Source organism: Megascapheus bottae, chromosome 9 (genome assembly GCF_031878675.1).
Source record: "Megascapheus bottae isolate mThoBot1 chromosome 9, mThoBot2.hap1, whole genome shotgun sequence".
Taxonomy (NCBI): Eukaryota; Metazoa; Chordata; class Mammalia; order Rodentia; family Geomyidae; genus Megascapheus; species Megascapheus bottae.
Window position 1 is genome coordinate 17,039,323 of NC_143517.1, and position 15,058 is coordinate 17,054,380.

Genomic DNA, 15,058 nt, shown 5'->3' on the forward strand with positions numbered 1-15,058 from the left:
CAGAAAAATGAACTCTAGAATACGGGGAAAAAAACTTTAGAGATCATTTATTTGTTATATGCTGTTTCTGTTTAAAAATCTTAGAAAAAAAGCTGTATGCTCGTAGTTCATACCTGTAATTCTAACTACACAGGAGGCTGAGATAGGAGGACAGAGTTTGAAGCTTGCCTGGGCTTCAGAAAAGACTGTGACTCTTATCTCCAAATAACCAGTAAAAAACTAAAAGTGGAGCACTAGCCTTGAGAGGGTAGAAAAAAAAAGCCATGTGATATTATTAGGCTCTGATTTCAAGTCCTAGTAGTGGCCAAATGAACACCTTAAATATGAATTTGCCTTTTCTTGAAAGTACAACATGATCTGAACTTGTAGATACAGACATACAGATCTATATAGATCTATGATGGATATAGATTGATATATATCAATATGTACCTATGGTATACATTCAGCTTAATTTTAATTTTGTTCTTAAATTTATGTGCCAGTGATTGCATATAGATTCCATTCTTGAATACTTGTTTGTTAAACTTGATGCTTAAAAATAATGTAAAAAATCAGTATTAATAAATTTTTTAGTAAGAAAAGTACATCATGATCATGATATGATGGTAATATTACTGAAATGTGTACTACAGTATTTTCCTATTTTACTAATGTTTTGTTGTCCTTTTTCTCTTCTTGATAGATCCTTTCTATCTCCCCAGAGTCTTTTTCCTTTTGTTTTGTTTTGTTTTGTTTTGTTTTGTTTGCCAGTCCTAGGCTTAAGCTCAGGGCTTGAGCATTGTCCTTGGACTTTCTCAAGGTTAGCACTCTACCACTTGAGGCTCAGCACCACTCCCGGCTTTTTGCTATGTATGTGGGGTACCGAGGAATCGAACCTGGGTCTTTGTGCATGCTAGGCAAGCACTCTATCACTAGGCCAAACTCCTGGCCCCTCTTTTTCCTTTTGTAACTTTTCACTTTTAAACTGTGTAACAGGTGGTCCAAAGGTACAGGGTAGGCCTGCCACATTAACTAAAACACAAACACTGCACAAGTCCTAATATAGCTCTGTGTAAGCTTGTGTTCATGTTCCAACTCTGCGAAACAAACACTAAGCTCGATTTCTTCCATCTGCAAAATGTAAGTGATAGTACTTAAGCATTTGGGTTTATTTTGAGGACTAATGAAGAGAAAGCCAAAGTGATATACAGTAAAGGGAAAATGTCACCTGTTCTATAAATTGCCTTACAAATAAACTGGCTCAAATATTTGAAGAATGTAGGTATTTGAGATTGGTGCCCACACTTTAATGAGAATACAGAATGTGATTTGGAAAAAAACAAAAAACAACAACAAAAAAAAAACCTTGAAATGTTAAGGCTTTTCACCCAACTTGTTTCTTCTCTTCAGTTCTGAGAACTGAACCCAAAGCTTATACCACCAGCCCTTTAAAGATTTTGTGTTTGAGATAAGATTGCATTAACTATGTCCATGCCTGTTTCTGCCTCCTAAGTAGGAGATTATAGGCAGGAACCACCAAGTCTGGCTTTAATGTTTCAATTAGGTTAACATTACACACACACACACACACACGCACACACACACACACTTTAGGGCAATAGACTTCAGTGTCAGCATTTCCTACTATGTGTAAGCACTGGACTTCATTCCCAAAATCGACAAAAATAAACAAAATTCTAAAGTAATGTACATGTCAGTATGCCCAGGATCATGAATTTGAGACCAGGCTAGACGACATAAGATATCTTCTCAACAAAACAAAATTTAAATGTACGTAAAAGGCAGGATGACACTTTCTGGCTATATAAAAACCTATTTCCAGACGGTAGGGTGGTGTCCGTAAGCCTGAAGCAATTGGATCTCAAGTTTAAGGCCACCCTGACCTATATAGAAAAGCCCTGTTTAAAAATCATTTTGGCTTCTAGTGTCCCCTTTCGAGGTATATAATCTCTAAGTACTCAAGAGCTTCAGTTACAAACTTGATGTAAATCATTTTGCATTCAACCATCAACAAACTTCTATAGATCCTTTAAAAAAATATATTCCTAACAAAAAAATTCACACTTTCCACTGCCACCAGTTTTCTTTTTTAGTCTCCATCACCTCTGGCTAAAGGGAGCTCACACTTAAACCCTAGCTTTTCAAGAGGCTGAGATAGATAAGATCACAGTTTGAAGAAAGCAAGGACAAGAAAGCCCAGTATAGCTGGACACAATGGCTTAAGCCTGTAATCCTAACTACTCAGGAGGCTGAGATCTGAGGATAGTAGTAGTTTAAAGCCAGCCCGGGCACTAAAGTCCTTGACACTCTTATCTCCTTGAGCACTGTGGCTCAAGGCATAGGGCGGTAGCCTTGAGCTGAAGAGCTGAGGAACAGCGCCCAGGCCCAGAGTTCAAGTCCCACTACTGACCCCCCAAAAAAGAAAGCCCATGAGACTCTTATGAAGGCTGGAAAATGGAGCTGTGGCTCAAGTGATAGGGAGCTAGCCTTGAGTACAAAAGCTCAGGGAGAGCACCCATGTCTCTGAGTTAATATCTCAGAACCAACACTAAATAAATAAATAAATACTCTGTCACTCCCCTGTTTAGAAACTCTCATGGGGGCTGGGAGTATGGTCTAGTGGTAGAGTGCTTGCCTAGCATGCACGAAGACCCAGGTTTAATTCCTTGTTACCACATGCGTAGAAAAAGTCAGAAGTGCTGCTGTGGCTCAAGTGGCAGAATGCTAGCTTTTAGGAAAAAGCCCAAGGATAGTGCTCAAGCCCTGAGTTCAAGCCCTAGGACTGGGACCAAAACAAAAAACAACAAACTTCTCATGGCTTTTTCATTCTTTTAAAAATAAAAACAAAAAAACAAAACCCTCAATCTGTCCTTGTTTCCCTTTGTACCTCTCAAACACATAAGCTCCTTGCATCCTGAAACACATATAGTACAAATCTATACATCTTTCTGTTCTGTTTCAGTTTCATCCAGGTAGATATAAGGCAGAATCATTCAAGGCTATGGTCTAGGCTCAAAGGTTACTCACAGAAAGGCCATCCTTAACAACCCTATCTGAAGCTGCACTCCAGCTCCTATCCTTCTGAACTATTTCTTCAGATACTCTGATAATATATATTCATTTGTAGTTTCTTTTTCTCACACCACAAGAATGTTAAGTTCCATGAAACCTATTTGGTTTCTTTCTGTATGCTTGGCATTGGAGCAGTACCTTAAACATACAAGGAATTCCACAAATATCTGAGAAAAGACTAGCTAGCATCTAGGTTTGGTTTTTTGTTTGTTTTAGTTTGATTGGGGGGAGGCAATACTTGGGTTTGAACTTAGAGCCTAGCATTTGCTAGGTATTCTACCACTTGAGTCACTCCCCAGTCCTTTTGTTTTTGAGACCAGTTATCTCCAAGTTGTCCAGGCTGATCTGATCTTTTGCCTCAGCCAAATAAGTACAACTACAGGCACACATCACAGCACCTGGCAAGAACATATACTTATATATTCTATATTATAATTTACTCGTGTTTTTCCTTTGCGAATATGCTTCCATTATAAAAAGAAAATAGGGGCCGAGAGTTTGTGCTAGTGGTAGAGTGCTTGCCTAGCATGCACGAAGACCAAATTCAATTCCTCGGTACCACATACATAGAAAAAAGCTGGAAGTGGTGCTGAGGCTCAAGTGGTAGAGTGCTAAGCCTTGAGAAAGTCCAAGGACAGTGCTCAGGCCCTGAGCCCAAGCCCAGGACTGGCAAAAAATAAAAATAAATAAATAAGATAAAATAAAAAATAAAAAGAAAATAATGGCAATGTTATTTCCCATTCAAAATTTTTTGTTAAACCTTACCAAAAGAGAAAAATTAGCTACCTACCACTAGATGGAGTAAAGAAAAAAGACTAATTGGCAAATCACTCTTTTGATCTTATTCATGCCAACTATGCCTTCTTCCCTTCTCACACTATCAATAAGAGTACTTTCTCAACACATATAACTGCTCTGGAAGACAGTTCATCATTGGGTAGGCCTATAGTACTATTTATTTTGCCTTTCTTTCCTCTTAAACAATGTCACAAAGAAATTTTCAAGGGGACAAGGTGTCCTAGAGGCATTGTGTTTATAGACTAAAAAGCAGCCAAGTAAATAAATATGGGGGGGGTGGGGGGGAACTGAGCAGGATTCTTCCTTAGAGGGTACATGGTTCATGTTATTGTAAATTTCCAAAATGGAAAAAGATTACACACTGTGCCCTACACATATTTCTTCAACTAAACTTACTTTCAATAGAGCTTTGCTAAGAACTCAGGGTCTATGACATGTAGTTTACTCAATGCTATCCTGAAGTAAGGGTCCTTAAAACCAATCTGAAATGGAAAAGGACAAATATAATACGGATCTTTCTTTTAGTCATTTCATTTACTGTATCATTCTTTCCTAGCTTTCTCAAGAATTCAAGAGAGTTGGCTTACTAAAAACATCTTTTACTTCAGATATCAAGGTAGGCTTAAACGGTGACTTAATGACTGATTTTAAATGTAATTATTCACAGACTATAACACATAGTTGGAAACGTCATAAAATGGGGAAAAGTGATAGAACTACCAAAAGTAACATACAAGGGCCAAAATCACTCAAGTAATTTCCCCCTCCATGCATATATTCTCTTTTTTATATCATTATCAACCAAAACCAGTAATAAATGGGGCAGAATTACTGTAAAGTTTATCAATACTAAATTGATATTTCTGGGGAAAACTAATTATAAATACTAATATCATACTATAAGAAAACTAGCAAGATCACTTTATGAAAAACTACATAAATTCATATCCTCTGAGGCAAATTACTTCTGTAATGATTCTTCGGTTTCTCATCATCTTCTCATATCCATTTAAGAACCCCCTCTAGCTTCCCTTTAAAACCTGTTTCTGAAAAACACCAGTCTCTCCTATTCAGTATCAATGCCAGTTTAACAACTTTGAATTCTTCATTCTAACATTTGTAGAATATCTTCTGCTTTCTATCCAAAGCTGAACTTAGTAGAACTAAGGACAACCCAAATATCAAAGAAACTCCTAAAATTTAGAAGCCTGGCTGGAATATGCCCAAACCTAAGAGATAAACAATGCTACCTTCAAGCCCAATCCCAAAACAATCCTAAATTCTTTGAAACTAAAAATAGTTTAGCTGTTGTCTCATCTGCCAGCAGATGGCCAGACTATTTTTAATTCAGGATTCTCGAGAGCAAGAGTGGATCAGACTAAGCTAGGGCAACCCAGACACCCTCACTCTACAGAACTCAATGAGCACTGCAGAAAATTGTGGTAAGGCAAGTACCAAAAGAGGGCCAACCTGGAGTTGCTACTGGGCCTGTGGGCTTCATATAAATCATACAGAGGGGGAGGGAGCTTTTTTTTAACCATCTTCAAAGTAAAATGTTTAAGAAAATTGAAATAAGTTTCAAGCAATTTTGCATATCCTTAAAACATTTACTTTTGTGTATGGAAGTTCTTTTAGATAGTGTCTTTGAGAATAGATTTTGTTATAATGAACAAGATCTCCATTAATAAGATGCTTTCTTAAGTAGGTATGCATTTTAGCCAAAAAATAAAATGTTCTTAATAATAAACAGTAAACTACAATCTGTGATATACAAAAAACTTCTCTAATTAGTCATGTTTAAAGTTGGGAATTAATTTTGAATACCAATAATCTGAAATCTAGTCATATGCCAATAAAAAAATTTTCAAATGGAAGTCAACTGTGTTAAAAGTATGTATACAGGGACCGGGAGTTTGGCCTAGTGGTAGAGTGCTTGCCTAGCATGAACGAAAACCCAGGTTCAATTCCTAGGTACCATATACATAGAAAAGAGTTGGAAGTGGTGCTGAGGCTCAAGTGGTAGAGCTCTAGCCTTGAGAAAGTCCAAGGACAGTGCTCAGGCTCTGAGCTCAAGCCCAGGACTGGACCAAAAAAAAAAAAAAATACAAATATACAAAAATACAAGAATATACAAAATGTATATTCTTATTAGCCATCTCCCTTCAATTCCATGTAAGTGCTGATCAATACTTTAAGGGAAAATGAATACATGCAGGCATGTATTCACACTCCCCACAAAATGACCTCTGTACTTCCTCCATCACTCAACCCCACCCACTCACAATCTATAAACCAAGGATGAACAAACTAGGCCACTCCAATTTGCTTCCCCATCCAGTTTAAAGGCCACATAAACTATTAAGGGACCTATGAAGGCCGGGCCTAGACTCCTATAGTAAAGAAAAGGGAAGTCTTTAATAACTTTCAGACACAATAGATACTTGAATATAGCATTTATATGTGCGGTATACTTCCTGACAGGATCAAAGAGTCTATCTCTACCAATTTGTGTCACAATACTGATGGATAATTGAAGAAACAATAGTCAGGGATTAGCTACTATGACAATGTAAACCGAACTTTTACTCTGTAGCAGGCTAAATGTAACTTTTATAAAGATCAAGGAAAGTGCCTAGTCCATCTCAAGACAACTATGTATAGCTGACATAGTATCAAAAAAAAATTCCTACCTCTAGAAATGGTAAAGACAATTTAGAGAGCTAATAAACCCTCTAAAGATGCCAAACTAGAGCAGCAGGAATACTAAATGCACAATTTGACAACAGAGTGCATTCACATTCACGGCACATCAGAGGGGAGGTGACTATACAATCAGTAAATTCAACACTCTAATTCAGAGAAGGAACTTAAAGCCAACAGACTTTTTAAATAATCTCAAAATGTAACAGAACTGAGATGTAAGCCTGGCATCATTTCCAAACTCACTATTAAAACAGGCAGCAATCTTTAGGGGAAGGATGTATACACAACACATTCCATTTCTTTAGTGTAATCTTTATTATTTAACATATTAAAATATATTCTAACATGGAAAATCTGAGTTCTCAAACATAAAAACTTTAATTTGATATTCTATGTTTTTGACCCTGCCAGATTATTTATAAGCCTACATTTAACAATTCTCTAAAAAGTACACTTTCCTCCTGTCACCCTCACCTAACAGTTAATCCTTTCAAGATCCAGATATAAATATAATATCTGACTCTCACATACTTAGAAAAAATTTTTGTTATATACAAGAAAAATAGAATGGGGAACCTCTGGCTTATAAAGGAAGCATAGAGAAAGGTTAAAAAAAAATAACAAAACAATCCTGAAGTCCACTGTACTATAGATCCAGTTTTTGTTGAGACTTCTGACCCCAACTGTAGAACCCTACCCTCTTTCACGTTGAGATTACAGGTGTGTACAAGCATACCAGGCTAAAAATTTAGAGTTTGATACTGAAATCTCTTTTGTGCATTTCATATCACCGTTATAAGAACGTAGAGCAAGTTACATAGTAACGTACTTTATTTTTAAAACTTAAAAGGCACAGTTGCCTTTTAAACCGTGAAAATTAAAGTAAGGATTTACTTTTTTTTCCTTTTGAGAATGTTCCCCCCCAAAAAAAAAAACATTTAACCAACTTCATTGCTTGCTAATTTGACCTACTCTGTATTTCCAGTGCTACAAAGTATAAGCCTCAGGGATTTACCACTATGTAAAACGTCCTGAACTATCCTTAAAGGTTCTGCCTTTGATTGATAGATGCAACAGAGCTACCAATAATCTCCTCCCCGCCCCCCAATCAATTCCTCATCTGCCTACTCTGGCTCTAGGTATTGTTTGGATTTTTCCCTGCTGCGGTCTTCATTATACCACATCTCTTCCATCTAAACTATAAATCACAAATGAAGCTTGAGAGCAGCTGCCACTGCCCAGACATGTGGCTGGTGGGTGTCATTGTCTTTTTTTTTTCTCCTTCCCCCCCCTCCTCCCATTTCAAACCCTTCCTTCCCGGGTTTCCTAAATCAACCACTTTAATCTACAGGATCTTTTCTCTCTGGGCTTTCACGCCCGGAGCCCTCCGGTCTTGTTCTTCCAGGTTAGGTACAACATTACTCTCGTTTTTCCTGATGTCAGGACGGGCTGCACCCCTCTCGCAAAGCCCCTTTCCCGAGACTGTCAACCGGAGAGCAACTTCAGCCCGTGAACCCAGAGTAACCACCCGGTGTGGGGGGGGGGGGGGAGGAAGAACAGAAACGATAAAGTTACTAGGGTCACGACGGTACGGAGCCCTTCCCACAAGCCACCCTGACACCTCGGCCCCACCTCGATCTCCCAGCTAACAAAACAACCGCTCGTCCCCGGCTCCATCACAAAGGGTGGCTGCGATCCACCCCGTCCGCGCCGCGCGCGGTCCACTCAAGCCGTCCCCTCCACCCGGCCCGGCCCCGAGCCCGCCCCACCTCCTTCGCCCCTCCGGCGCGGCGCCCCACGACCAGCTGAGTTCCCGTCAACTTCGGTCCGGGCCGGCTCCCCGCCCCGGAGACCCCACCTTCCCGGCGGGACACCCCCAGCCCCGGCCCCCCCCCACTCCCTCACCTAAGGCCACCTCGCACGCTTTGCGCAGCTGGGAGTGATGCGCCTTCTTCACTTCCTTGTCGGCCAGAATCTTCTCCAGGGCCCGAGTCAGGAACATGTTCTTGGTCTTCTTGCCCTCATACATGGACGCGGAGAAGGGGGCGGCGGGGGCAGCGGCGGCGGCGACGGAGCGTCCGACCCGCAGCTCCCGGCGGCCGGAGGGGGAGGATGCGGGGGGGAGGAGGAGGAGGAGGAGGGGGGACGGCGGAGAGAAAGGAGAGGCGGCGGGGGAGGAAGGGGAGGCGTGGAGGGCAGCGGCGGGAGCGGAGAGCCCCGGCCGCGTCGGCCCCGCCGCGCTGCGGGCGAGGGGCGTCGAGAGCCTCGCTGCCCCGGCAAGGTGGCCCCCTCGAGGGCCGTGCCCGTCGAGCCTCCGCTCCGGTCGGGCCCGGGGGTCGCGTCCCGGCCGCTCCCCCGCCTCTCTCGTCCCTCCGGGGCCCGGCGGCGGTGAGGGAGCCCGGCCCGGGAGGCCGTCTTCCGGGAGCCGAGGCCGAGGCTGCTCAGAGGCCCGGCGACAGTCAGGCTGCCCGGGCTACTGTGGGGATTAGCACCCGCCGGAACCGCGAACGGGTCTCCATCACCGCCAGCCTGCCCCGGCCGCCATGTTGGGAGGAAACGACGCGTCACGCAGCGGCCGAACGGCTGCAGAGGAGGAAGCGGCGGCGGCGGCGGCGGCGGCGGCGACGGCGGTGCTGGCTACTCAGAGCTGCCGCGGCGCCGGGAGGCGAGGGGGCGGAGGGCGGCGCGGGAGGGGCGGCCCGAGCCGCGGCGCTACGGCGGCCGGGCGGGGCCTCGCGGAGCCTTCCGCGTTCTCGCCGGCCGGGCGGCGTGGGGCGTGGCGGCTGCCCTGCGCTACCGAGCCTGGGCCTGGGGGTGTCTCGCGTCGCCGGCTGCCGGATCTGGGGACCCCGGGCGCCCCGGTTCCACCTCTGGGCCCCGGTGCACCTGCCGGCAGGGGTGGGGTCGGCTCACAGCAGCACCTGCAGTGCCGTCTCCTCCCGCACCGGCTCTCCACCTGCCGCGCTCCAGTCTGAATTTCCTTCCCGAGGGCTGGAAACTGCTGCTCCGGGTCGGAGCAGGGAGGATTCTAGGTAGTAAAAAGTAAGCTTTAAAAAAAAATAGACAAAAAATATATTTCACTTTTTCATTTCCGTAAGATAGGCGAGTTAGGAAAGGTCTAGATTTCCGATTCTTTCTTGACAGACTTTGAAGTTAGGGTGAGTGCTTTTGGCTCCAGTCCCTTTAGAAAGAGCCCGGGGCTCCTGTGCCTTTAATATACCCATTCGGTGGAAGATAGGAAAACCAGTTTCAGGATGGAAATGCTTTCTGTACAAACAAGATGAATGCTCGTGACCGTGTGTCTGCTGCCTTGATACCAAAGATCTCAAATGTCTGCAGTGTTTCCTCCTGAGCAAGAAATTATGTGAAATACCAATACATATATGTGTACAGTTTGCACAGTTGACCAGGGCTATGTCTCCAAGTTCCAGGTTCCACCAGTACAGGGTCCTTTAGTTTTTGCATATGCTCATTTCTATACCGTTGCGTTAAACATGGACTTTGCCTAATGAAGTTGCCCAAATCCAAAGATGTAAAAGCTTGTTCCAGATTAGGAAATAAAAAATGGAAAATCTGAAGGTGACTCAGAATTCAAGTGAACACACTTGGCTGACCTAGGATACAAGTCCATAACCTTGTTAATTTCATTTTTCTTTAAGCTACGTATTCATAGAAACTAGAGGTTCGTTATACTCCCGCATCAAACACAATACACACACTAAAAAAAAAAAGAGTATAAAAATTTGGGAGGAAGAGCACCAGCTCTACCTTGTTTCTTCATAATGCCACCCTTGTACCAGGTCCTGTTGAATGGTGCATTCTGTATGGTGCCTTATCTACACCAGCCTAAGGGAAGTTAGATATAACTGAGGGACTTTGACCATGAAAACAAAACAAAGCAAAAAACTTCCCTAAGCTGTCTTTCACTCCCTTTCCTCTTCTAAGGGTACACATTTAAAAAGTGGCAGAAACACAAGTTAAAGGAAGTCTGGGTCTCTGAATTACTCTTGGAGCAGAATTATCCACCCATTGGGGATGTATGTTTTAGACTTTTCATGAAACATAACTTAGTTATGTTTAGCCCTGAGCTTTATGCTAAATAACATATGCAGGATGGTTAATGACCCTGCGGAACTCACAGTATACCTCACTGCAGATATCAATCTTGTCTCCCTGCTTCTTTGTGTGCTGATTCGTTGTCTATTTCTCTCATACGTGCAGGTACCTCATCTACCTGCTTGCACTACTATACTAGCATCTTGCTGACATAAGGAGTAATAGGAGTTTTTGTTAAATAGAAAGTTAGATAAATGAGATTGGACAGAATCAAGTATGATAATTGCCCTTGTGTAGCTGAAGATATATAGTAGGAAAAGAGGTTTTAAGGAAGCAAGTCACTAGTGAATTTTTTTTTTTTTTGCCAATCCTGGGCACTGAACTCAGGGCCTGAGCACTGTCCTTGGGCTTTCCTCAAGGCTAGTGCTCTACCACTTGAGCCACAGCACCACTTCCAGCTTTTCTATGTATGTGGTACCAAAGAATTGAACCTGGGTCTTCATACATACTAGTCAAGCACTCTACCACTAGGCCAAACTTCTGGCCACTAGTGAATACATGCTTACGTATACAGTATTAGTGAAATGAGTGCAGTGGAGCAATCTCATGTGGGTTATAGGTTCAGGGATGGCTTCCCCAAAGTAATATTTAAACTGAAATGGGAAGGAGAAGAAAAATTAACCAACATGCATCAGTGAAAACTTCCCCCAAGACCCCAGGTTTTGGGGCAACAGAAACTTGGCTAGTCTTAGGTACAAAAATGCATGACTGCAAGAATCAAGGAGACTTAGCTCCAGTAGAGATGAAGAAACTAGAAGCTGTTCATACAGACAGACCCTTGTTGGAACATTTGAGGTTTCATCCCAACAGCAATGGTAATCCTTTCAAGACTTTAAGTGGAGGATGAAACAAACTGATTATTTGAAATACTCTTTTGTTGTGTATAACATCCCTGAGACAGAACTTAATCTCTTAGGAGAGTTTTCGACCTTCCTTTCCTAGGGAGACAAGTCTTTCTCCCTTTCTGGGTGTAGAACTTGACCCAAAAGATAAGGAAGTGTTGGGGAAAATCTCAGGAAGTGGGTACTCACAGACACTAAAGATGTTAACCCTAGCCTGGAGCAAAAAAATAAGATTCAATTCAAGAATAAAATTGATGCTCTTGCATGATAAAAAGAAATTTTAGTCTTTCCTTGACAAGTATACAAAGAGAGTTAACCTCAGACGTTTTGACATGAAATTGTAAGTATATTTCCAGGCGCTTATCTGTGCATTTTTGTTTGTTTTTCACTTTTCATTGGAGTTGATGAGTTGTTTCACAGTTAAACCTAATTTCAGCATTTGCTTACATCTGACTCTTTGCAGTTTTCAAAATATTGTCTATTTCAGAAATTTAAAATGAGGTGTTCTTTTTTTCCCTCATACCTATTGATTTCCTGAGTGCACTTGCCCCAGCCTGCCATCTCACCTTCCTAGCCCGTGGCAATCTCTCATTATTTTCCTTTTCATTCATCTTTTTATGATGTACTTGCTGCTTTGGCTTTGCTCTTTAGGTAATTTTCCCTCCTTACTTCCAAATAATCAAATATTTTCAAATAATAAAAGGCTTTAGTTTCACTGTCTGTTACCGTGTTTTAATGTTCTTTGAAATATAAATTCAGTAAAAAATAAAAAACCTAAACGAATACTCAGACTTCTTTGAAAATCTTCTATAATCTTACTCTAACATGCAGGGGCTAAAGAGACATTCTTTTTCTATCTTACCCATCTTAGGTTCTTTGGCCAGGGCACTGCAAATATTGTTTTAAAAGATTTATGGAATATCAGGTGCCAGTGGCTCACACCTGCAACCCTAGCAATTCAGATGGCTGAGATCTGAGGATCCCAGTTTGGAGCCAGTCTGGGCAGTATAGTCTATAGGACTTTTATCTCCAATTAAGCACAAAATAGAAGTAGAGCAGCAGTGGCTCAAGTGGTAGAGCTCTAGTCTTGAATAACAAAAATGCTCAGGGATAGTGCCTAGGCCTGAGTCCAAGGCCCTAGGACCACACCAAAATCAAAACAAAACAACAAAAAATAAGCAAGTCTATTAATATGTTTAGTGCACATACATACGGGGCTATTCAATGATGAGAAATTCAAAGGAATGATGAGAACTTGGGTTAGAGCATCTTAGCAAAGAACAATAAAATATTTAGAGATGTGAAAAAGGAAAAGTACTTTATGAGTTTCTACAGTAGCCAATTTCAGGACATAAACATGGGGAAATGGTGGAAGATAAAGGCTAATCAGTAAACTTTGCTGAGGAGATTCTTCTGGTAGAGGCTGTAGGCTAATAGTCTAAAGTTGTGTCCAATAATTCTATCCATCCAAACAGGAGAGAGAGCACCTTCATTAAAGTGTTCTGATTTTAGGCAAACAATAGGAGAGCAGAAAACTTTTGTGGCATTTGCTGTTTGTATGTCTATCTGTGTGTGTGCCAGACCTGTAGGTACTGTACCTGGGCTTTTGTGCTCAAGTCTAGCATTCTAGTCACACCTTTTTGGTGGTTAATTGGGGATAACACAGACCTTCCTGCACAGACTGGCTTTGAACCATGATCCTCAGATCTCACTCCTGAGCAGCTAGAATTATAGCATCTGCCTTTAGTTCAAAATAACCAATGTGACAGATATAGGGTGGAATATTCTGCCGCTCTTGACTTTCTAATCCAACCAGTTTCTCCATACTAATGATAATACATAATAATAGAACAGTAGTACAATTGATATTTATACAAAGTTTATTACAAGCCAACTACAACAATCCAAATGAAGTTTCCATTAGTAGTCTAAATTTATGGATAAAGAAATCAGGATTTTAAGGATTAACATGACTTTCTTATAATTAAGAACCAGAATTAGAATTGTGACATCTGGCTCCAGAGCCCATACTAAGCCCTACTACCTCAATAACAATCCATCTTCTACTATGACTGCCTCCCATGCATATCCTCTTCCCATATCCACTCCATTCATTCTTTCAAATCTCCATTTCATGTTATCCCTTCATCACATGAACACCAAATCCATTTTACACTTACATGCCTTTGTGCATCTTGCAGTAATCCATCTCCAAAGATGTCCTAGCCTTCAGAGGTCCTTTGAAAGTCCATCCCTTCCGAGAGCTTGCTTTCTTTTACTTCCAGCAATACTATTTTACCTCTTTTCCTGTCTTTTCACAGCATCAGCAATCCAATACTTTATCCTACACATATAATACTACATATATTCATAGTCATATTTAATCAGACCAGGCATACGAAGAAAAGATAAGGCCAGCCCTTTGTAATAGCTGACAAATATTGACTAAACAGAAACACGCTCAGTTTTGCTGAGATCAAAATAATTGCATAACTAACATAAGAAAGGCCATCTCCAAAGCAAATCAAATCTGTTTTCTGGCTACAAATAGGCAATAAATGGAATTGATATTCTCCTTTTTACCAGTGTGCCTGCTTTATCTTCTTTATTAAGGAAATGAACTAGTAAAATGTATCATTTAACTTTGAGGTTCAGTTCATTGTCTTATGGCAAAAAAAACATACAATGGACAGGTAGATGGAAAATTTTCCAAAATGATAGGATGTAGTTGCATTAAAAAAAAAAACCAACAAATATAAGCTGGGCACAGTGTCTCACTCTGGTAATCCTAGCTACTCAGGAGCCTGAGATATGAGGATCAAGGTTCAAAACCAGCCAGGGCACAAAAGTACCTGAGACTCTTATCTCCAATTAACCTCTAGAAAACAGGAGGTGAGGCTTGGCTCAAGGGTAGGGCGGTAGCCTTGAGCTGAAGAGATCAGGGACAACACCCAGGCCCAGGGATAGCGCAGTAGCCTTGAGCTACTGGGACAACACCCAGTCCGAGTTCAAGCCCCATGACCCACCAAAAAAAAAAAAAAAAAGAAGAAGAAGGAGAAAGCTACAGCTAGAATTTGGAAATACAATTTCTTTGAATTTTAAACAATTGAGTGATCATGTTTCACAGACCAATAGATTGAAAGCATAAGCCCTTAAATTTCTTTCTTTTAGTAAAGACTGGGTTTATATGTAGCCTTGACTATTCTCAAATTTATGATGATCTCACCTCAGCTTCTCAAGTGCTAGGATTACAATATGCACTGCCATACCTGGTTAAAAAATTTTAAGATATGTATTTCTTTAGGAGGATAGAAAGTTTTTTCAATCTGGAATACTATTCTCTATGCTCCTATACACACTGTTGTAAAAATTATGTCTCAGTGACATGGGAAAACACAAACAAGAAAAGCCAAGGCTAGCCCTGGCAAAAAAAAAAAAAAGGTGGGGGGGGGGCGCTGAAATTACAACTCATCTGATAAAGCAATTTCCTAGAAAGCATGTTACCCCAGTACTTCTGAAATCTC

General features: G+C 41.5%; 1 protein-coding gene across 1 annotated transcript in view; it reads right to left on the reverse strand.

The window, feature by feature from the left end:
- Arfgef1 (ARF guanine nucleotide exchange factor 1) overlaps positions 1-8,639 on the reverse strand; it is a 121,663-nt gene extending 113,024 nt beyond the window's left edge. The window contains exon 1 of the mRNA XM_090338910.1: positions 8,482-8,639. Within this exon, the coding sequence (XP_090195036.1) occupies positions 8,482-8,605 (124 nt within the window). The 5' untranslated portion in view covers positions 8,606-8,639. The remainder of the gene's footprint in view (positions 1-8,481) is intronic.
- Between the last annotated feature and the right edge of the window lie 6,419 nt (positions 8,640-15,058).